This window comes from Typopeltis vanoorti, chromosome 7, assembly GCF_054136105.1.
Source record: "Typopeltis vanoorti isolate ZY-2024b chromosome 7, IOZ_Tvanoo_1.0, whole genome shotgun sequence".
NCBI lineage: Eukaryota > Metazoa > Arthropoda > Arachnida > Uropygi > Thelyphonidae > Typopeltis > Typopeltis vanoorti.
The window spans coordinates 79,840,079-79,864,227 of NC_143555.1; the positions used below are offsets into that span (position 1 = coordinate 79,840,079).

The following is a 24,149-nucleotide window of genomic DNA, read 5'->3' on the forward strand; positions in this document are numbered from 1 at the left end:
AGAGGCAAATAGTTAACTCACTTTGAACTCTGGATTGTTGGTAAGAGAAATTAAGTAAATGTGACTTGCAGCACTGGGTAGACAAGAGGAGAGGTGATATCACTGAAACATGTTATATAAGTTGGATTATGGAGGATCATAAACTACTAGCTTGGATAAGAATATCTTGATAACTGACGGACTAAAAAGTGGTGTATGGAAATTGTGGCTGAAAAATTTAAAGTGACCAGTGGTGTACCTCAGAGATTGGCCCAACTGTTGTCATTAGGATGGATTTGACAGGAAAAAACGTACAGATACTTGCTGCTTATGATGCAAGGATAGGCAGGATAATCAGGAATGTAAATTGCAGTACTTTCATAATGATTTGAATAGGCTGGAATTTGGGGAAAATGATTATTATTTCAATGTTAATACAGGCATACCAAACTTAATGGCACTTCAATTTACAATGCTTCACACACAGACATTTTTGAAGTGCCACTTACTCTGAAGTTATGGCTCCTTAGTGACATGCCAAAGGTGTCACTGTCAGACACAACTCATATCACGCATCTTTTGTGTTGTTGTTGTGCTCTGTGACTGTATGAATATTAAACAGTTTTAACTTTTATTTTACTATTTTTTGGTGATCTCATCTCATCTTCCTTTTACCCTCTTTTACCTTGCAGTGTCAAAGGTTAATTAATCATCAGACCTCAAACCGTTCGCAGGATAAGGTGGTCAGCCTTACACCCCGGTGTATCCTATGTCCTGTAGTGTTGAGTTCTCAAGGCCAGTTTGCCTGCTTTGTGGGATGAAAACCCCCAGGATAAACTGGGGAAAAAACCCTGCTGTCCACGCCCAAGACCGTCTAACTTGGTTATGGCTGAGGAAGATCCTTCAGCTCCTCACGTCACTGACTGGAATCAAACCTAGGACACTCTTTCCTCAGGCATATGGTTGCGAAGCACACAGCCACTAGACTAACCACACAGACATTTTTGTGATTAAACTTAATATAATGGCAGATAAAAGTGAAAAGAAAAGTCAAAGTTATTACACTAGATTCAAAGATTAAAACGATCAAACTTAGTGATGAAGGTGTATGGCAATGTAAGATAGGCCAAAGACTAGGCTTCCCTTGCACTACTGTTAACAATGAATAAAAATAAACAAATTCTTGGTGAAGTTAAAAGTGCTACGTTAGTGAATGCTATTATAATTAGGAAAAGAGAAAGCCTTGTTGCTGATATGGAGAAACTCTTAACAGTCTGGATAGATGATCAATATGTTTCCTTAAACCAGGCTATTAAGAGTTTTTCTTAGTCTTCATGTTAATGAAAAGTCCGAAGCCTTTTCATTAACATGAAGACTAAGAAAAATGAGGAAGTGAAAAATGAAACATGCTAAATTGGAGCAAGCCATGGATGGTTTGATAGGTTCAAGAAGAGGTCAAACTTGCATAACATCAAAGTGCAAGGAGAGGCAGCTTCTGCAGGTACTATTGCTGCAGAAAACTTTCCACAGGGAACTTAGCAAAAATCATTGATGATGGCTATACAAAAGATCAAATTTTTAATGTAAATGAAACAGGGCTGTACTGGAAGAAGATGCCATCAAGAATATTCAATGTAAAAGAGAAGAAAACCATGCTAGGCTTCAAGCCAGTTAAAGAGTCTAACCTTTCTGTTGGGTGCCAATGATTCTGGTACCTTAAAGCTAAAGTCTATGTTAATTTACTATTCAGAAAACCTCAGCACTTTGAAAAACTATGTTAAAACTATGCTGTCAGGGCAATGGAGGCCTAATGCGACAGCATGGATAACATGGATAACTGTAGCACTTATTGAAAAATGGTTTGACAGTTGCTTTGTATCAGAGATAAAAGGCTATTGTAAGGAGAACATCTCTTTCAAAATTTTATTCCTTGTAGACAATTTTGAATGCTTATAAAGTTGAAGTTTAAGGGTCACACATCAAAGAGTGCAAATACAACTCAGAGCATAAATGCAATAATAAAATGAACATTGATATGTAAAGATAAGGAAATCACTTTTCCTTTTACAAAGCCTTGATACAATCTCACCTGGACAATTAGTGTACAGATTTGTTCTCCCTCGTTTCAAAGTACATTATGAGAACAGATGAGAATTTGTGGACTACAAACCATAGCAAACAGGAGAAAGAGGGAGTGATATGACAGAGACCTACAAATGTCTGAAAAAGATCATACAGTATAATAGGTGGAATTTTTTTCAATTTTATGGAAGGTGGGGAGAGGATAAGAATGAAAGTTGAGAATGAATGCAGTCAAGAAATGGGTGAGAGCCACAGAGCAGTTCATGACTGGAATGGTTTGCCTTTAGAGGTGATATGCACAGACAGTGTAAATGAATTTAAGAAAAGATATGGTAGCTGGTGTGAGATATGTGACCTCTTTCGATGGGTCTTTGACTTCCTGGAAGTGTCTCTGGTAATAATAATGAGGAACAAAATGAAGAAACTATATAAAAAAACTATGATATTTTCAATGAAAGGTGATATTTTCATATAATAAATAATTACCTTCATCATTAAAATTTAAATACAAAAATGGAGCACACAGAGAATCTAATCCTTGCCAGTACACATACTGAGGATGACTTACTACCCATGCCTTCAGAAGTCTCTTAAATTTTGTATGGCCAGTAGGAGAAGACAGCAGTTCATCATATTGATGACATCGAGGAATGTCAACTTCAATCTATGAAAAACAAATATTTAAAAACAGATGCTGAACATTTCTCATTTGTGTACTGCTAAACAGAAAATTTCAAAAATCATTATGCTACTTCTCTTATGTTGATGTTTAGGAGAAAAAAACACATGTCTAGAAACAGTAATTATCAACTAAATTTATTTAGCTACTAAATTAGTATACCAATAATTTTGCCAAGGCATCTTCTTAAGCATAAAGAAATGCATTAAGCACATGTACACAGATACATTAGCAGGAATACAAACACAGATTGAATGTGAGAGGTGCACAGTCCTAACTGGTGCCCTCTATGAGTGTGGTGGTGAAAGGTTGCTGAAAAATCTCACAATCAGATCCTAGATTTCTGGTAAAGTGAGGCAGTCAAATTTGTTAAGAGTTGGAAAATGTTATAATGCTGTAGCAAATTCTAGAAAGTCCATCAGATTTATATATGTTTTTGTATAATAGAGAGGGATTGTTCTACTGGATCCATGATATTGTCTACTATTCCAGAACAACTGTAGTGCAGGTAATAAACATACTTTGTGTTCCTCCAAATGGATATTAGCTGTTCTTCCTTCTCAATGATGGAGAGGATCTTCTAGTGAGCAGATAAAGGTAGCTAATTTTTGGTATAGCTGGAAGGAGGTCTGTATGTCATACTTTTTTTTTTAGAACATGAATTTTTTTTCTGAGGTGCCCTAGGTTTGGCTAAAGGTTTAATAGCATAAAGTATCTTTCTGGACCTGGCTCCCGCTGATGATACCTCAGTAAAGGTCAGAACTGGTCTGGCTAGTGCCACTTCCCACAATGCACATCAATATATACATCTGAAATGAAGTGCGCTTTGCATTTTGGATACCGAGGCAATTGATGTGAAGTCAACATTTTTATATACAAGTAGCCTAATTGTGAAGATACTTCAAGTGCAAACTTTATTTCCTTACACATGGTAAACAATTAAACAAGAATATACTTTCTTGGAAAATACAATTTAATTTAACAAAATGAAAAAAACTTACCATAATATTCAGTTTATATTTTTAGTGCTAACTGCATCCTGTATCAATGTGGAGTACCTCAAGATTCTATAGTCTCTATCATCCACCACTCTTCCTCCTCTCTCTGATTTCAAATTCTATTCATAGTTTTGCTGATGAAAGTGCTCTTCATTCCTCTTCTTCCTTCAAGAAACTTTGTAGTATACAAATGACTGAAGCCTCAAGATCTTCCATAACCAATGACTTAAATACTGATCTCCTCATTTGTTAAGTGGGGATGAAGGCAACTTCGTGAATTTTAAAGCTATTAAAATTCAGTTCTGTAAACAGAAGAGGGCAAGCTGCTTAATAGATAATCCCCCCCCCCCTCAGAGACTCCCTTCAGTCATGTCTCACATAGGTACCTCTGTTTTGCATTATGCTTTTCATTGGCATAGCTCTGCTGAAATGGCCATTACCATTCCTCTACTTTCTTCTAAACATGTAAGAACTAGCAGGCTAGAGAAGTTGCATTATAAGTCTTGTGAACTTTCATGTGCAAGGTCATTATAAAAAATAAATAAATACATTAAATCATTGTGAAATGCAGCCATTTTAGGAACATATGATAGGTTTAACAAGTTACTTATACTGTATTTAGGGGAGATCATTTATACTGGTTTACCAACAGTGTGAAACTTTTGCAGGGAAATATTTACTAAAAGATTTTTGATATGACATTTATTTCATCTCATTATCAAGTGATCTTTGTACTGGAACTCTCAAGAATTTAAACATAACCACCAAAATTGTAGAAGCATGAAAGCCCTTCCATTTTTCATGGAAAGTTGTTACTAAATGTATGCTTGTTTTGGAAAAGTTCTGCAACTCTAAATGTGTTATTTATTTATTCTCTCTCACTCACTCACTCACACACACACACACACACACACACAGCATCATATGTGGAAATTCATTTAAATGCCACTTCTGGAATATGTGGCCATTTCAGCTTTAGGAGAAAATGCCAACATTTACTTTCCAATGTTGATTATTGGAAATAACTTGTGTATTAATCTAGCTTAGTGTATCCTTGTGGTATGCTTTTAAGTGGAATAACTAGGAATTAGCAATTTTTGATTTTTTTTTCTTTTTTTAAATCAGGGTGCAATATGTAAAGAGTTTTTTTTTGTCAAATTATCCATTTTAAATACTTTAGAAAGGAAGCACAGATGGATTATCATCTTTGAGATGCAAAAAGTTTGCATTATAAGTCTTACATTACACAAATTTGCAAAATATTTAATTAATAAGGAAAAAGGATAAATATTGACCTCTGAGCCAAATAATTTTCATTTGTAGTTATTTTGTTTAGCACGCACGCACGTGCACACACACACACACACACACACAAGCACACAGTTACTGCACACTGCAGATTTAACTTTTTTTTTCTTTTTTTAATGGCAGTTCAGCTTTCTGTTGACAAAAAACTAAATTACTAGATATCTGGGTACTCTCACCATTCATTAATTATAATTTATCCTTCCAATAGCCTTTAAAATTATTGACAATTTTTTTTTTTAATCTTTAGAAGCCATCATTGGTTTAGTGAAAATTTTAAAGCGAAGGTGCCAAAAATGGATTAGAAATATAAATTTTTAAAGCAAAATGGGTTAGAAATCTCTAATTAATTGAAAGGTAGTAATTATAAATAATTCAAGAAAACAACAGCTTTTTATTAGAAACTGAAAGCAAAAGTATATATACAGGGTGTTCGGGATAAATTTGACATATTTATAATTAATTATATTTTTCCGTAAGTTACATGTATTAACACACACTTCTCTTCATTTAAAAGTTTGGACCCTTCTTCATTCATATACAAGATGTCAGAAAGGATGGATAGCTGGAACCCACCTGAATCATGGAAGAGAATAACTTGTATCATGATGATTCGTGCCCGCCATCAAAATAAGGATATTACGACTGCTGCCCAATGCTCCCTGAATACAGTAAAAACAATCAGGCATGAACTAGAGACTTGCAATGGTGACTACGAGGATGTAGCAAGAAGAAAGATCCCTAGCAGACGATCTGATTGCGTTCGTACAGCAGAATTCCTCGCAAATCTGCAGGAACAGGTGTTGAAGAACCCTGGCATTGGAATTCGGGCTTCGTTCGTGGAGTTGCTAACTGTAGTCAAGCCCTGGATAACAAGGGTAGCCAATGGTAGGCCGTATGTATGGCAGCAGGATTCGGCCCCTTGCCACACCTCTGGGAAAAGTCAAAAATGGTTGTCTGAAAATTTCTACGACTTCACCAGTCCAAATGTTTGGCCTCCAAACTCCCCAGACCTTAACCCCATGGATTATTTTGTATGGGGCGCAGTTGAAAAAGACACCAATCGCACTTCCAGTAATACAAAAGCCCAGTTAATGGATAAAATTAAAACAGTTTTTGCGGCCCTTCCCAGGGAGACTGTAGCATCAGCTTGTTCGAGGTTCCGAAGCAGAATTGAAGCTGTGATCGATGCTAATGGTGGTTATTTTGAGTAAATCTTGTTGATAGTATTGTAATTAACTCTGCCTGTAATGTTTTTTTGTCAATTCATTAAATTTAATAGATACAAAGAAGATTTTCTTTTTCCTTACGAAACTGTCAAATTTATCCCGAACACCCTGTATATAGCAAGTGAAAGTAAATGTTTTTTGTAAACACGTTGTTGTGATTAACTCTTTCTCTACCTCACCAATTTGAAATTCAGAATGAGTTACTCATATATGAGATAACCCAAAGAATTTCTGCAATACTAGAAATATTCACCAGCAGAGATAAAGTAGCAGTGGTGAGTCCATTGAATAATATCCTAATGAAATCACATCTGGATTACTATACTCAGATTTCATGAGCAAGACTGCATGGAATAAAAATACCTTAGGAACAGCATAAAGGCAGGTAATAAAAAATGATTTCAGAATCATGTAATGTCAGCTATGAAGACAGACTGAAGTCATATCCTCTACAAATTATGGCTGGATTATATGGAACTACAGCCAAAGCAACAAAGGCTATGAGACTGGTGTATTATGTCTGTTCAACTGCGTATACTCTTCAGAACCATTTCTCAGTTTTGTGGGATGAAAAACAAACTTCCCCCTTTCCAAGCAAGGGGAAGTTTGTTACAACATAGTTATCTAGGTTAAAAATGAAATCAAATAATAATAATTAAAAAAGTGGAATTCATTACTAGAATGTGTTCCAAATGCTAGGAGTATGTAAGTTTAAGGTTTCTTTAATTTGGTATTTCATATAGTTGCTTTTCACTGATTTAATCAAAGACTATCACTCCAATATGTTTCTTATATTGCTAGCTGGGTAGGATTTCTACAATGAGTATGGGGATTCCATGGAGGTTTGTTGTAAAGTTATAAATAGTAAAAAGCATTCTAACCCATCCATGGCCAGGAGAGGTAGGAAGAATGTACTTAATCAGGATAATGCAGCTCCTTTATATCACTACACTGGAATGCCAATGATTTTCAACAGCTGGGATTTGTTGGGGGGGGGGGGGTGCAAGCTATTTCTTGTGAGAGATCAGAAAGAACTGAGTTTTGGTGGAATTGAAGTTTGCAAGGTTGTCCTTGCCACGTTGGGATATGCCTAGGAGATCTGAGTTCAGGTCCCTGGTTGTGTTGAAGATTCTAATACTTGAGCACTAACAGATTTGTTGAATGAAAAGGAGAAATGGAGTGTACTGTTCAGGTCATTTATATACAAGAGGAAGAGAGTGGGTGAAAGAACAGAACCCTGGGGTACTCCTGCATTTTTGAGAAATCTGAGGAGTGTAAGCCACCCTCCATGACACATAGTGAGCGACCAGTGAGAAAGCTGCAGAGTGAGGAAGTCAGACCAAAGGACGGCAGTTTGGTGAGTAGGCCCCTCTGCCAAACCCGATCAAATTCCTTTGAGATGTTGAAGGCAACCATATGAGTTTCTCCATTGCCTGGGTTCATAGGTGGGTAGTGAAAGAAAAGAGATCAGCTGTAGACTGCGAGTGGCGTAATCCATACTACGTCACTGATTAGTTAGTATGTCTCTAGGTGGTTCATGAGTTGGTCGTTGATGACCTTCTCCATAATATTTGAGAGAACAGAAACGAGAGCAATTGGACAGCAGTTCAATGGATGACTTTTATCACCTTTCTTTGGGATAAGCTGAATGTGGACTTGTTTCCATGTTGTCAGGTAGATACCAGTTTGAACAGGATATATTGAAAAGACGATACAGAATAGGTGTTAATTCTGAGGCACAATTTGTTAATGATACCATCAGGACCATATGCCTTGTTTGTGTTCAGGTTATTCGGGATTCTTCATATTTCGTTTTGTCGAAAGACCATGGGAGACATGAAGGGAGCCATTCTTTGTGGGGGTGGGGACTTTGTGGAGAGTGATGGAAACCTGGACAGGCAGAAGTTGCCCCCAGTGGCCTTGGCAATGGACCAGAAGAAGTTGCTGCCATTTGGGAAGGAGACCAGTTTGCAGCATTTGGCCCTTTCAAAGTCTGACTTGAACTTGGTGATGATTCTTTTGCTACTTGCTACTGTTGCAGGCTACAGTATAAGTAGAGAGGGCAGCTGGAGTTTTGGTCTTGAGACAATTGTAGTAAGCAGAGGTTTTTTTTTTCTTTTACAGCATTGGCACACTTTTTTGAGAACCAAGGCATGGCTGAGAATTTGGAGTCGAATAGGGGATGAAAGCCTTCATTCCTGTGAGGATGATTTCTGTTATTCGGTCTGAGCAGGTGTTTGGATCAGAAGAACTGAAGCAGTCGTCGAACCAAGGGAAGGAAAAATGGAAGCCACAGAGGTTGTCCTAATTGGCACCCTTGTAGTGCCAAAGGACACAAACTGTGAACTGGTGGGTGTAGGTTGTTCTGCAGCAAAAGAGACTTGGATGAGTTTGTGGTCCAAGTTTCCAAGAGGAGAACCGACAACCACAGTATACCTTCAGGGGGGAGTTTGTTAGAAAGAAGTCAAGTGTGTTGCAAATTGGAGGGGGTTGTCTGGTACTCTGGTGGGAAGTTTGATGATCTGAGATAGGTTATTGCTGATGATGAATGCCTCAGCATCCATGTCTGCTTGATCAGCAAAACTGTAGAAGAGGAGTCAATATGAGTTGTGGATATTGCAGTCCCCCTCAAGAAGGATGATCTCACTAGTGGGGTACTTAGACTGTAAGAAGTCGAGCTTTAGAGAAAGAAAGTTGAAGAAGTAAGAGTGGTTGACAGAGTTTAGAGAGCGATAAAGATAGCATAAGAAAATCGCAGATTAAGTTGGTAGAGAAATGTTGAGCCAAAGTAGATCAAACAGTGGGGGATTCAAAGATTTGTAGTCTCCTGCATGGTATGTTAGTTCTCATGAATGTACAAGTGCCACTGACCATGAATATTTCTGCCTCTTCTGGAGGAAAGAGCTGTGTAATATGTAGTATGGGCAGCTGTACAGTGGACGACGAGGATGTCAGTTGGGGTTCTGAAAGCAATAGTTTTAGATGTCTTTAGGTGGTGGCACACACCGTTTATATTGCTGTTTAGGAAATGAATGTTGGTGAAGTGGATGTGGAAACTTTTTTTTTTTTTTTGGTAAGAATTAGTGTTGATAGGTTCTTTGGTTGGATTTCTGTTGTCTTTTATAATTTTCTGGAAGGATTTTTGATGTTTTTTATGGTTTTTTTTTTTAAACTATTTTGTGTGGGAGACTTTTTGAGATCCGCAGTAAAAATGCAGTTCTTTCAGTTGTGATTCATTGTGTTTGATGAGGAAGAGATAAAAAGGAAATGGAGCATGCAGTGAGAGGTGACAGACTTGCAAACACACTATCCAAGAAGGATGATCTCACTATTGGGATACTTAGACTGTTGGTCTCCTGTCCATACATGGCCTTGATAGTTCCCCTTGCAGCCACAGTATTTGGTCTCCTACCAGTCGTAAACTGGCAAAGTATGTGGCTGCAGGATTTTTTGCTAGCTGATTAGGAAGCCTCCAGGTTCGTTACTACCTGATTTGGTCCCACGTACTCGCAAGTGGTCGGCCTGAGGAACCATTTTACTGCTGTACCCTTGAATGGGGAAGGGTCTGGGCCCCCTACAATGAGATTGGTATGTCTTTGAGAGTATCACTTTCACTGCATGTGGGGAAGGGGACAGAAACCAGAACCCTTGCTCTAGCGACCAAACATGGCTGCAGCCACTTCAGGTCTCTAATAAGCAAGGTGGTGATATTTCAGCAGGTGATGAAAGACAGCTACCACCTAGAGGTTAAACTGGCATTTCCTCCAACTAGGGAAGATATGTCTTTGTGGCGCTATACACTATAGCTCTGTTTGTGGAAACAGGCTATACCAATGGAAGGTGGGGATGACTTGACAAGAAGCTATATATTGTGCATCAACAGCCCTTCAGTAGTCCATCAGAACAAATGAAAAGACAAACCATCACAACCAATATTTTTACCAAGACACCTCTGGTAGAGAAACACTGCATTAGACAGCTCTGAAAATCAGTTACTGAACAATGCAGAAATCACTGTGTGGTATATGTGCATGCACAGTGTTACCCCTATCAGGTTCAGGAGAACATAAAAAAAAAAAATGAAATAAATGAGACTGGTTGACTGATTGATTTGTAGTTTATTGGCACAAGGAAAATAATGAGCTCAAACTAATTAACACGTTCGCTGCCACGCTACTTCGGCATAGTCTGTTTCCGTACGCCGAGCAATTTAACTTCTTCAAGGTCAGTACGGTAATCTCGTTGCTGGCGGTAAGCATCATACGAGTATACTCGTAGTTAGCTTGTGTAGAGCATATACTATCTGTGAGTATACACAGTTTTGCTGCTAGCTCCACAAGCCAAGCATTTTCACTTCTTCAAGGTCAGTATGGTAATCTCGTTGCCGCAGGTAAGCATCATACAAGTATACTCGTAGCTGGCTTGTGTAGCTCATATACCAACTACGAGTATACTCGTAGTTGCAGCAAACGTGTTAAATATATAATTACCTTTGACATGTGAGTTGTGTACATTTTAGCTTAAGTGATTACTTCATCTTTTTGTCTCAAGCCACTTGTGATATATCACTCTTTCCTCTGGAATGCCTTGGCATAATCAAGGATCAAGGCTTGGACAGTTGACAGGATTTTAAGTGGAAGGATAAAAACTTTTATTGCAATAAAAATCAGTTCAGTAATTCAGTGAGAGCAAATATTTTGATCAGGAGAAAGTGCAAACAGGAATCTGATCATGAATAGCAAATTCTTACTATATTACTATAAAATTGAAAATTCACATTGCTAGGATTTATCTAAATGTCACAGTTCATTCTTTCAAATAACATACATTTTTGATGACGGTTAAAACACTCACCTGCCTATCTGTTGCAGTAGGTGTTTCCTTATCAATTGCATCATACTGTGATTGTATATCTCCCTTAAAAAATAAAACTATTAAATATGCTTATTAATCAAAATGAAACAATGGTTGAATGAAAAGTAATATATTAAATATCTTTCTTAAAAATAAAAGCAATAAATATGTTTATATCAAAATATACAAACTGGCTGGGAAGGTAACACACACACACACACACAATGTAATAAAACAAAAACTTATTTTCCTAACATGGATTTTAGGCCAGATGGCCTGTTCCAGTCTCATGCCATCTCTTTCTTGGTCTTCCGATTCTTCTTTTTCCACTTATTTTATATTTGTATAATATTTTTGGTAGTCTGCTGTTGTCCATTCGATTCAAATGTTCTAATCCATTTTTCTTCATACTGTCTTATGTAGTAATTAATTGGTTTTCAGGGGTTGTAAAATTTCTTCATTTGTTTTATGGTCCCGCTTGGTATATCCAGCTGGTTTTCTGAGAAATTTCATTTCTGCTGTTTGAATTCGTTTTTTATCTTTCCTTTTTATGGTCCATGTTTCGCTTCCGTATAGTAGAGTTGGTTTTGACAAGACATTATATAGTTTGATTCAAGTGTGTTTTTGTACTAGGGATGGCTTAAATATATTATTTATTATGCCATTTACTTTGACAGAGTTTGATATTTTAGTGTATGTCTTTTTCTTCTTTGTATGATAAATATTTTCTTCTTTTTTGATAAATCTTTATCTTCCTTATGATAAATCACATCCCAAGTATTTGAAAGTATTTACTTGTTATAATATTTTATTATCTATCACTATTTTACTTCTTATCGGGTTTTCTCTTTTGAATGCCATTATTTTTGAGATATCATTTAATGATTTTAATGATCTTTGTAAATCATCTTCTGATGTATCTAATACTATTTGATCATCTGCAAATAGTAGTGTATCTATTTTCATTTGTGGGGTTATTTGTATACCAAATGGGTTATACTGTTTCCAGATTGTTATAATTTTATTTATATATATATTGAAAAGCAGAGGTGACAGTGAGAAGTGCTCTAATTTAACTGCTATTTCATTTCCTGTATATATTTCTTGAATGGATTGTAAAAGTTGGTTTGGTATATTTAACACGTTCGCTGCCATGCTCCTCAGGCATAGTTTGTTTTGTTACTGCACGCCAAGCACTTTCACTTCCATAAGGTCAGTACAACTTATCTCGTAGCTAGCTTATCAGACAGAATTTTGTTTCATACGCCAACCACGACTAACTCGCATCATCTCCACCTATGTCTTACATGCGCTGACAACTGTATAACTTGAGTTCAGAATCAGTGACATTCAGCATTCAGCGCAGTAAGGTTTACTGCGTCTAGTTTTACAATTATTTAAAATTATCTAAATAAAAACCTTCAATTACATCATGGCCAATGGAATGAATTATTTGGTTCCGATTCCAAAGATGATCATAATCCTACAGACGACTCTGATGATTATATATAGTATATAAATATATGTATATGTTGAAAAAAAAAAACTACAAAAAAAGTGTTTTATTTGCATAATACACAGTTTATGCAACAATACCTCTCATAATATACTATACTTTTGCTGAAATTATTTTCCTTCTACCAGGGCCCCCAGACATGCTCTCTGCTTTATTCACAAGCCAAGGGTCCAAATTAACATGATTATACTACGGCTTAACTCGTGCTTGGCATAGGAGGTCAGTAATTGATACGAGTATATTCGTAGTTCGCTTGTGAGGCTCATATACCAACTACGAGTATACTCGTAGTTGGCAGATTATAACAATCTGTTTCCAGATTGTTATAATAAAATTATAACAATCTGGAAACAGTATAACCCATTTGGTATACAAATAACCCCACAAATGAAGATAGATACACTACTATTTGCAGATGATCAAATAGTATTAGATACATCAGAAGATGATTTACAGAGATCATTAAAATCATTAAATGATATCTCAAAATGTTAAATCAGTTAATATTTTAAACAATTTTTGTCTACTAATTTCGTCAAAGGCTTTTTCATAATCAATAAAGGTCACTAGAAGAACAAAACGGTTTCCTTTTCGGAAACTGTTTTGTTCTTCTCGTAGTTTGTCCTCTACAATACTGTTGAGCTTCTCTTTTAATATTACTGTATTTAGCAGACTAATTCCCCTATAGTTATTGCAAGTCTTTATTTACTTTTTTATAGATTGGGATAACCAGTGCTTATATCGGTTTCTGGTTGTGTCAATATATCATCTGAAAGGTTAAAAATTACTTTTTCATCAGGGAGGTTCGTTCTGGAGTTGTAACAGTTTTCATATAGCGTATTTTATGTAGTGTAACAGAAGGGATAATTTATATCCTTGTCTGACACCAGATTTAACATCTATCTTCTTGTACTTCTTTCAATTCTAACTGCTGACTTACAACTCAAATAAAGACTAAGTAATGCTTGATATAATTCCCCATTGACATCATATAACTGTAGCATTTTGAATAGCGTTTCTCTTAGCACTTTGTCATAAGTCTTTTGCAGGCCTACAAAACTTAAATACAGATCTTAGTTATATTCCCACGATTTGTCAACTATTTGTCGTAAAGTGAAAATATGATCCTGACAGCCACTATTCGGCTTAATCCAGCATCTTCACCAAGCTTCTCTTCCACAACCCTTCTCAACAGTTTCTCAAGTATATACTTGCATAAATCTTACCAGGAACACTCAGTAGAAAAATACCTCTGCAATGCTCATATATATATATATATATATATATATATATATAGTTTTATTTCCCTTTTCTATACATGGTACTATGAGAGCTCTGCTCCAATCATCCAGAATTCAACTCTCTGACCCAGCCTTCTGAACTATGAAGTGCAGCCACTGCAAAATTTTTATACCTCATACTTCAGCATCCTTTCAGACTTTTTGATGGCTTCTTTTTCTACTTCAAATATGGATATGCATTCCTGACTGCATGCCTGGTGAGCATTTTTTTACCACTGTGCTGTCGCTGCATGTTTCATTTAGCAATTTTTCAAAGTAACTACTCCATTCCATATATATCAAGGATATTTTTATCTCCAGTTTTCATGTCACCTTTATTATCTCTAATTCCTTTTACAGCACTCTTTCCTCCATTTCTGAGCTTTTGCAACAGCCTCCAGAATATTTTGCCACCTTCCTGATATTCATTTTTGTTTAGCTAGCTTTGCACAGTGTTTAGTTTTCTTACATTTGTCTCTGTATTCTGTAAGAGCACAAGCTAACTTATTTGCCAGAAGCTTTTGATATGCTTTCTTCTTTTTCTTCACTGTCTCTTTAACTTCCTGTGTCCACCATGGAGTTCTCATGTTTCTATCCTTTGCAGACAATCTCAACAAATGTCTCTCTCTCTCTCTCTCTCTCTCTCTCTCTCTCTCTCTCTGGCTGAATCAATCAATGTTTTCTTCAGGGCTTGCCACTGAATCTCCAAGGTTTGATTCCTGTACTGAAGCTCTTTATTTTTTCTTCAATAATATTTATGAGCCTACAGTTCACATCAGAGAGCTGCTCAACTTTTATTTGCTTTAAAACTATCTTACATATTTTTCTTTTCAATGTGAAATTCAATTTTATCCTGCTCAAGTCTAAATGATGATCACTTGAAATTTGAAATCCTCTGTACACTCCAGTGTAATGCACCAGTGAGAAAACATCACTTTCAATAATAACATAGTAAATGAGACTTTTCTTATTCCTTGCATCTCCTTTCATCTGAATTTGTGCACATTTTATGTTGGAACATTGTGTTAGTAATAACCAGTCCATGAACTAAACAGAAATCCAACAGGTATTTGCCATTATTATTAGCTTGGCTCTTTTCTCCAAATTTTCCTATACGTCTGATAATCATTTCCTACTCTGCTATTTAGATCTCCAACAAGGAACAAGCTTCTTTTTTTTCCTTGTGTCAGCTGCTTTCTCTAAATCCTAAAAAAATTCCTCCACTTCTACCTTAGTAAAACCTTCTGTGAAACCATAAGCACAAATAGGTCTCATTGTCCAGTTCCCATTCTGATATTTGTCCACACCACTCTATATCAGGAGTCTTCAACCTTTCGGACAGTGCAGGCTGCATTAAAAATTTCAATGAAGCCTGTGGGCCACTAAGCTATACTGCGGTATTTAGAATTGTAAGATGCTTTCCAGATTCACAAGGAATGCTGTGCATTTGATACTTTACATATCCTATAAAAATAAACAAACTCAGTTTTAAGAGCATAGGTAGGAGTCGGGTTCATGATAAGTAAATATAATCAATACTTGAAAAAAGATAATTTAATGAAGAAAACATTCATTTTTTACAATGTCAATGGGCAACTTGGCAATATTTTTCCTTGACCAGCTTGTTGATGGTGGCATCAATGTTGGAAGTCACTATGTGCAGAGTATTCTTGAGATGTTGGTCAGTAATCTGAATTCTTGTCTTGGACTTCACATGCTTCATTCTGGAGAAGAACAGCTCACATAAGTATCTGCTTCCTAACAAAGCGCACATCTTCAAAGCATGCCAGTTAAGATTAGGGAATGCATCCTCAGAAATGTAGTCTTTGTAAAATGTAAGTAAGGGCACATTGAATAATTTTTTCTGTCAAAGAAGAGTGTTTTGGAGTTCAAGCAGCTCCATTTGTACTGAGCCTGGCATTTCGGCAGCATTGACACTGAATGGCACTGAAAATAAATCTAAAGAAGACTGTTAGTTACGAAAATCACTAAATCTCTCTTCAAACTCACTTCTCAACACGGCTAATTTTGTACTGTATTCATCAAGAGACGAAGCAGTTGAACTCAGCAAGAAGCTGAAAATGAGTTAAGTCATTTTTTTGCAAGTTGTGCCTCCTAAAGTTTGAGCTTGGCCACAAAAGCTTTGATGTGATCAAACAGAGTATGCACCAGTTGATCTTTGGATTGTAGCTGCGTATTTAGGGCATTCATATGGAATGAGATGTCGGTCACAAAGACAAAGTCTGTCATTCATTTCGGATCATTAAATTCTGCAATCGAATCCCCCCCCTCCCCGGTTGCATGAACTGCTGTATTTCGCTCCTTAAGTCAAAGACTTTTAAGAACCTTCCCTCTGCTCAACCACTGCACATCACTGTAATAAACCACATTGCCATGATCCGCTTCACACTCTCGGATCAAAAACTCTTGGAATTGACGATGATTTAATCCTCTTGCCATAATAATGTTGACGACAGTCATAATAACTTTCATGACATTCTCAAATCCAATAGTTTTCATGCACAAATTCTCCTGGTAGATTAAACAGTGGTAATGGACAAAAGTTCCAGTTCTTTCCGTAGCAGCGCAATAAAGCCCTTCGTTCTTGGGCACCATCAGTTACCACACTATGGTGGAAAGAATGAAGGGTTTGTTGTGCTGCTATAGAAAGAACTGGAACTAGAAGGAAAAGATTTTGTCCATTACCACTGTTTAATCTACCAGGAGAATTTGTGCATGAAAACTATTGGATTTGAGAATGTCATGAAAGTTAAGCTGAGGTCAAAACGCTGGAGCGTTTTCTTGGCAGCTTCAAGAATATCAGTGCCTTTCATCGTTCCCTTCATAGGTATGAGCGTTAGCAGTTCTTCTGTCACACTGAATTGTTGATCAATGCCACAGACAAAGATAGCCAGTAGTGCTGTATCCTTCACATCTGTGCTCTCATCTAAAGCAAGTGAATATGATGTAAATTCGGACAACCGTTTTTTTAAAGTTCCTTCAATGTCACTGGCAAGTTCTTCGACACGTCATGCTACAGTTACTCCAGATAAATGCAGTTTTTTAAACACTTCCTCATTATTTAGACACAGAATATCCCCAGTAGCGATGAGACACTCTTTCACAAACTCACCGTCCTAGAAGGCTTTTGATTTTTAGCAATTTTTTTCAGCTATTACATAACTTACTTTGACACACGCTTCGCTCTCTTCCCTCTGCCTTTTAAACATACCCTGCTGGCATTTTAAATCAATTTGGAGACGGTTCATCACTTTGTCCACATGAAGCCGCCCTTGAAGGTGATTGAAATTGGACACATGCTTTGTCTCATAGTGTCATTTTATATGGTATTCTTTTGATACTGACACTGACTCACGACAAATTAAACACACTGGCTTATCGTCGATTGGCACAAAAAAGTAAAAATTGGTCCACTTTTCATTAAAAACCCAACAAGAATCACTTGATTTATGCTTTTTACTTGTAGACAAAGGTGAACCCAAAAAATGATCCAAAATGGCCGTGCAACGATTATTATCCACTGAATATGTCTCACACTAATGAAAAAAAAAGTCTCGCAATATAAAACCACAATAGGCTATGGCTAACACGAGAAACCTGCATATGCTTATACACAAATATCACACTGTTCATGACTGACTGAGGATAAGATCCTCTTTTATTTATATGAAAATAATGAGGTATTGAGAACCTTCGAGATGTATCTGCTGAATAAGCAGATAAATGCAGTTTTTTAAACACTTCCTCATTATTTAGACACAGAATATCCCCAGTAGCGATGAGACACTCTTTCACAAACTCACCGTCCTAGAAGGCTTTTGATTTTTAGCAATTTTTTTCAGCTATTACATAACTTACTTTGACACACGCTTCGCTCTCTTCCCTCTGCCTTTTAAACGTACCCTGCTGGCATTTTAAATCAATTTGGAGACGGTTCATCACTTTGTCCACATGAAGCCGCCCTTGAAGGTGATTGAAATTGGACAAATGCTTTGTCTCATAGTGTCATTTTATATGGTATTCTTTTGATACTGACACTGACTCACGACAAATTAAACACACTGGCTTATCGTCGATTGGCACAAAAAAGTAAAAATTGGTCCACTTTTCATTAAAAACCCAACAAGAATCACTTGATTTATGCTTTTTACTTGTAGACAAAGGTGAACCCAAAAAATGATCCAAAATGGCCGTGCAACGATTATTATCCACTGAATATGTCTCACACTAATGAAAAAAAAAGTCTCGCAATATAAAACCACAATAGGCTACGGCTGACACGAGAAACCTGCATATGCTTATACACAAATATCACACTGTTCATGACTGACTGAGGATAAGATCCTCTTTTATTTATATGAAAATAATGAGGTATTGAGAACCTTCAAGATGTATCTGGAAGGCGCTAGACAGCGCACTCGAATGAGCTACTGCTTCAGCCATCTACCTGTGACGTTAATACTAGTACTTAAGTACTGCTTGGCAATGGTAGATGGCTGAATAAGCATGTCTATTTAATATTTATTTTTATAGGATTTTATGTAAAGTATCAAATGCACAGCGTTCCTTGTGAATCTGGAAAGCATCTTACAATTCTAAATACCGCAGTATAGCTTAGTGGCCCGCGGACTTCATTGAAATTATTTTTTATTTAATTGCGTTTTAATGTTATGCTTATTAAATAACTTAAGGAAATTGCAACGTACAAAGGATATAAATTAAATTAAACTTTAATCTATATTTCCAATATTTCGGCAACGTCACATTGCCATCTTCACAGGAATTTAAAATAAAGACACGTGCACGCAGGCACTACACACAGTAAATGAGGACGAAGCAGGAAGCTATTGTTTCTCCTAAAAGTCCTGATGGTGCCCCCCCCCCCCAGTGGGCTATGTAGGTATTCTTGGCCGTTGGGCTGAAGGTCTTCCTGTAAGTCTCCCAAATTTGGTGCAGTCTCATGCAACTGTTAAATCTTGAATGAAAAAGAATTTATAATGTATTACCTTTCATTCAGATTTAACAAGTATCTAAATCAGAGCTTTCCAAACTGTGTGTTGCGACATTTTAGTGTGTCGGCTGCAGTGTGAAGGTGTGTCGCGCGAATGTAAAGCGTTAAACAGAATAATCGCTGAAAATTTCCACAGCAGAATCCATTTCGCAAAGTACCGGTACAACTTTTAGATAGCGGCATTAAAGAAGATATTTGGTCAACCGCTCGGAATCCCCCTCCCTGAGTCTATACCGACTTGCATGCAACCATCACCATCAGTTTTGTTTTCGTTGGGGTTTTTCTATAGTTCATTCAAGTATGAGTGAGTGAATGTAAACAAAAGCTATATTGTGCAGAGTCGCACTAAGAAGTCCCAAAAATACTTTACTTTAAATAGAATGTAATTGCAAGATGTTTTACGTTCTAGAATTTAAATTTCACTTTCAAAATTATATATACAAACTATCTTTTAATTATTTTTAACCTTTAAGAATATCTCATATCAATATATTTCAATAAATAATGGAGAATAAATGCAGCCGAATTCATCCCTGTGGTTTTATCACGTAGTAGTCACTCGGTTTTATTATCGTTCAACCAATAAAAATAAAGCGCCCCACTTATTCATACAAATGTTATTATTGATATTTATTCCAACTGCAACATGAATAAATGAAGAGCTGGTGCTTTTATTTTATGTTTAGTTACTGTTAAAGCTTTACAATAAATTTGCACAGTTTTATTTATCAAATTGGTGTTGAATTACCCGTAAAATGGATAAATTTCTAATTAATAAAAGAAAAGCTGAAGGTGACGTTTGTGATGAACAAACTGTATCAACTATAGAGGAAACTACGCAAGAATCAACTGAAGAAGAATCAACTTTAGCTGAAGTAACTAGAACAGGATTACATATGGGTGAGTCTTTGGTGAATGATTCAGTAATAAATAGTATGGGAGTGATTGGGAGTCAACATAATAAAACCACAAGTGGCCAAGAAGAAATGAGATGTAGTGAGAGTGGGGGGGTAAGTAATAGAGAGTTGAGTAATGAAGCTGGGAGAGTCATGCTGAATAGTGTAGAGAATGAGTCCATGAGTGTGAACTTGAATGAAGTTAATAGTGGTAAAATATATGGTGATTCTATGATTAAGGGTATGGAGAGTGGTATGCATGAGGAGTGCTTGGCTGATGGTACAATAGAAAGAGTGGCTTTAGCAATAAAGAGAGGGCATGAAACAGACAAGATGATAGTTATGGTGGGTACGAATGACCTGAGAGGTAGTATAAATCGGGTAGGAAAAGATTTAAGAACATTATTAGATATTGTGAAGAGGAAAAGTGTCAATGGGAGAATAGTGTGTGTGCTGCCTCGTTTTGACAATTACGAGTTAAGTAGACGAGCAATTATAATGAATGATATGATTGCAAGAATGTGCAGAAAAAGAGGTCTGGAGTTTGTTGATGTTTGGAGTGTGTTTGAAGGAAAAAGGCAGTTGTATGCCAGAGATGGACTGCATCTTAACATGGAAGGACATAAGAGATTGAAGAAGTTATTGTTTTCTGAACAGGTTGAAGTTATTGGGCAGGGAAACTAATATTGAAAAGGTTGAGTGTAAGAGAGAGAAACTTTAGCACTGATTGTGTATTTATTGATCCTTATAGGCAGAATAAATTGCAGAAGAGAGGGGAAAAAAATCGGCATAGGACTACGGTAGTTAGTGACTTATATATCAGTTCTAAAGCCGGTACAAGATCTAGAGGGAATCTGCAATTTTTGTATACCAATGCTAGAAGCATTAGAAATAAGAGAGAAGAATTTTTGGCATTAGTCAGTGAAATCTCACCAAAAGTTGTAGGCATTAGTGAAACTTGGCTGTCAGCAGAAGATGTGGTCACTGGAATTGAATGTGATGGGTACAGTATTTTCAGGGAGGATAGAGAAGATAGAACAGGAGGAGGAGTACTGTTGATGATAGCTGATGTGTTGCAGCCAAAGAAAGTAGTATATCATGATGATAGACATGTGAATGAGAGTTCATTTGAGGCAGTCTGGTGCGAAATAGTGACCAACGCAACCAAATATACAGTTGGATGCTGCTATAGGCCAGGGAGTACAGGGGGAGATATTGAATTCATGCATCAGCAACTTAGTGCAATGAGTGAAGGCTTAGTGATTATTATGGGGGATTTTAATTATGGTGATATCAATTGGAAGGAGGAAATATCACGTAGCAAAAAGGAAATGGAGTTCATACATCTGCTACGAGATAATTACTTGAAACAGCACGTAACTGAAGGGACACGTGGTGTGAGAGTGTTGGACCTGGTTATTGGTTCAGAGGTTATATGCATAAGTAAGGTGACCTCGTTACCTCCAGTTGGTGAAAGCGATCATGTGGTATTGACTTGGGAGGTTGCAAAATCTGTGGATTTTTCTATTAAGAAGGGGTATGTACGAAACTACAGGTTAGGCAATTATAACAAGCTTCGGAGTGAGCTTGCAGCCATCCCATGGCAGAACATATTGCAAGGGAAAGATGTTAGCAGTGCTTGGGATAAAATCAGTGGGTATCTGAGGAAAGCAATATCAGATTGTGTCCCCATGGTCAGGAGGTCAAACAAGGCAGGCATTAGATGGATGAGCAGTAGTATCAAGCTTGAACTACAAAAAAAGAAAATGTTATGTAGAATTTACAAGGAGAAGGGCGATCAGGACACCCATGAGCAGTACAAGGCTCAAGCTAGGAAGGTTACCAGCATAGTAAGAAAAGCTAAATCAGATTATGAGAAGACCTTAGCCAAAGAGATCAAGGGTAATCCCAAAGAGTTCTTCCGCTATGTGGCAAGTAAGAGGAAGAATGACTTCGGAAGGATAACCTTAGTGGGTGTTGATGGTATTGAGGTGACAAAATCAGATGTAATAGTCGAGTTACTGAGTGATCACTTCTCAAAAGTCTATCACCCAAGTGAGGATATCTCTATACCTATAGCAATACCTAATGTGACAATTGAAGCTAAAGAATCAGAGGTATTAAATATATTGCGAAACTTAAATGCAAACACTGCGGTAGGCTTAGATGGAATATCAGCTCGGGTGTTGCGTGAATGTGCAAATGAATTGTCAACCCCTCTTACCTGGATATTTAATTTAAGTTTGAACTCTGGTATGGTCCCTAGGGAGTGGAAGTTAGGCAAAGTGGTTCCTTTGCATAAGGGTGGCTCTAAAACTGCAGTATTGAATTACAGACCAATCACCATCTCAGGAGTAGTGGTAAAAGTATTGGAAAAGTTGGTTAAAGACAAAATTCAAGAATGGGTGGATCAGGATATGATACTCTATAGAGGCCAACATGGTTTTGTTAAAGGGAGATCCTGCCTTAGCAATCTATTAACTATCCATAATAGAATAACATCAGAGTTGGACAAAGGAACTGGCTACACAGTGGTACTTCTGGATTTTGCTAAGGCTTTTGACAGGATACCCCATAGAACACTGTTACGCAAATTGGAGCAGATGGGAATGGATATTAAATTGGTGATATGGATAGGAGAATGGCTCAGGGAGAGATACCATAAGGTGGTGTATGGAGGAGCCGAGTCCAGAATGAGGCAGGTGACCAGTGGTGTGCCTCAGGGCTCTGTGCTTGGGCCAATGTTGTTTAATTTGTATATAAATGATATAGGAAACGGCTTAAAGGGAGATATTCAGTTGTTTGCTGATGATGCAAAGTTGTGTAGTGCAATAAAAAATCAAGCTGATGTTGAAAGTTTGCAGGAGGATTTAAATAAGCTGGTAAAATGGGCAAAAGAAAATGGATGTCAGTTCAATGTGGAAAAGTGTAAAGTCTTGCATTTTGGGATTAAAAGATTACCAGCTGTGTACTACATAGATGGAAAGGTACTCCAAGAGATTGATGAGGCTAGGGACTTAGGGGTATTGGTAGATAAGGAGATGAAGTTCAGAGGACACATTGCTAAGGTGTCCAAGATTGCACATAGGATTACTTGGTTGTTGAGGAACACACTGACATCCAGAGATAAAGAGGTTATTATTCCCCTTTATAAAGCATTGATACTTCCACATTTGGATTACTGTGCTCAGGTCTGGTCACCTGGATTCCTTGGAGATGAGGAGGCTGTGGAGAGGGTTCAGAGAAGAGTGACCAAGTTGGTGAGTGATATAAAAAATGCTCCCTACATTGATAGATTGAGAGCTTGTGGATTGCAGAGATTGGCTGATAGGCGAAGAAGAGGGGATATGATAGAAACATTCAAATTACTAAAAGGTTTTTATAGGATTGATGCAGGGGAAATGTTTCAGCTGTGTGATAGTGATGGAAGAACAAGAGGTCATCTCTGGAAATTAAAGAAGAGTGTGGTTAACAAAGGTGTCAGAACAAGGTTTTTTGCCTGGAGGGTGGTGAATGAGTGGAATTCATTGCCTGACTTTGTTGTGAGCTCTTCATCTGTAAATGAATTCAAGAAGAGATATGACAGATATTGTTTTGCTAGTTTGGGTCTCCCGCGATGAGTCTACTGACTCCATGGAGATACCCGTAATAATAATAATAATAATAATAATAAAAGAAGTTGAAAATACGGAAGAAGTGTAAAGGAAAATTTTCCATGCCTCGTTTATACAATAAAGATCATATGAAACTGGGGTTCACATTTTCTGGTAATGAAAACCATCCTTGTCCCCAGTGTTTAGTTTGTGGGGTGATACTTACAAATGAAAGTATGGTACCAAACAAATTAAAGCACCATTTTACCTCAAAACACAGTCATTTGTCAGAAAAGCCAGTAGAATACTTTATTGAACTGTCAAAATCTATAAAGAAGCAGTCTACATCGTTCACCAAGAGAATGAAGACAGCAGAGAAAGCTCAAAAGGCGAGTTAATTGGTTGCTCAAATAATTGCCAAAAACAAGGAGCCACACACTATTGCCGAAACCACTATAAAGGAATCTTGCTGTGCTATTGTTCGAACAATGTTTGGGCCCGAATTTGAGATAGAAGTTAATAAAATCCCTTTGGCAGATTACAAGATTGGAAGACATATTCAAGACATGTCTGCTGATAAAGCTGCAAATAAAAGATATTTTTCAAGACAATAGTATGATTTTTACATTGTAGTTAGATGAATGAAGAGATGTCAGTGGGTTAACGCAATTACTTGTTTTTATACATTTTATTCATACTAACAGAA

At 37.0% G+C, this 24,149-nt stretch overlaps 1 protein-coding gene across 7 annotated transcripts in view; it reads right to left on the bottom strand.

Annotated features, from left to right (window-relative positions):
- Nucleotides 1-24,149, bottom strand: part of LOC150104805 (TBC domain-containing protein kinase-like protein) — a 559,840-nt gene that overhangs the window by 194,324 nt on the left and 341,367 nt on the right. For all 7 annotated transcript variants that reach the window (XM_090395364.1, XM_090395368.1, XM_090395367.1 and 4 more), the window contains exons 15-16: nucleotides 11,127-11,189; nucleotides 2,548-2,725 (exon numbers count right to left, since the gene is read on the bottom strand). In XM_090395364.1, coding sequence (XP_090251490.1) covers nucleotides 2,548-2,725; nucleotides 11,127-11,189 — 241 coding nt within the window. The remainder of the gene's footprint in view (nucleotides 1-2,547; nucleotides 2,726-11,126; nucleotides 11,190-24,149) is intronic.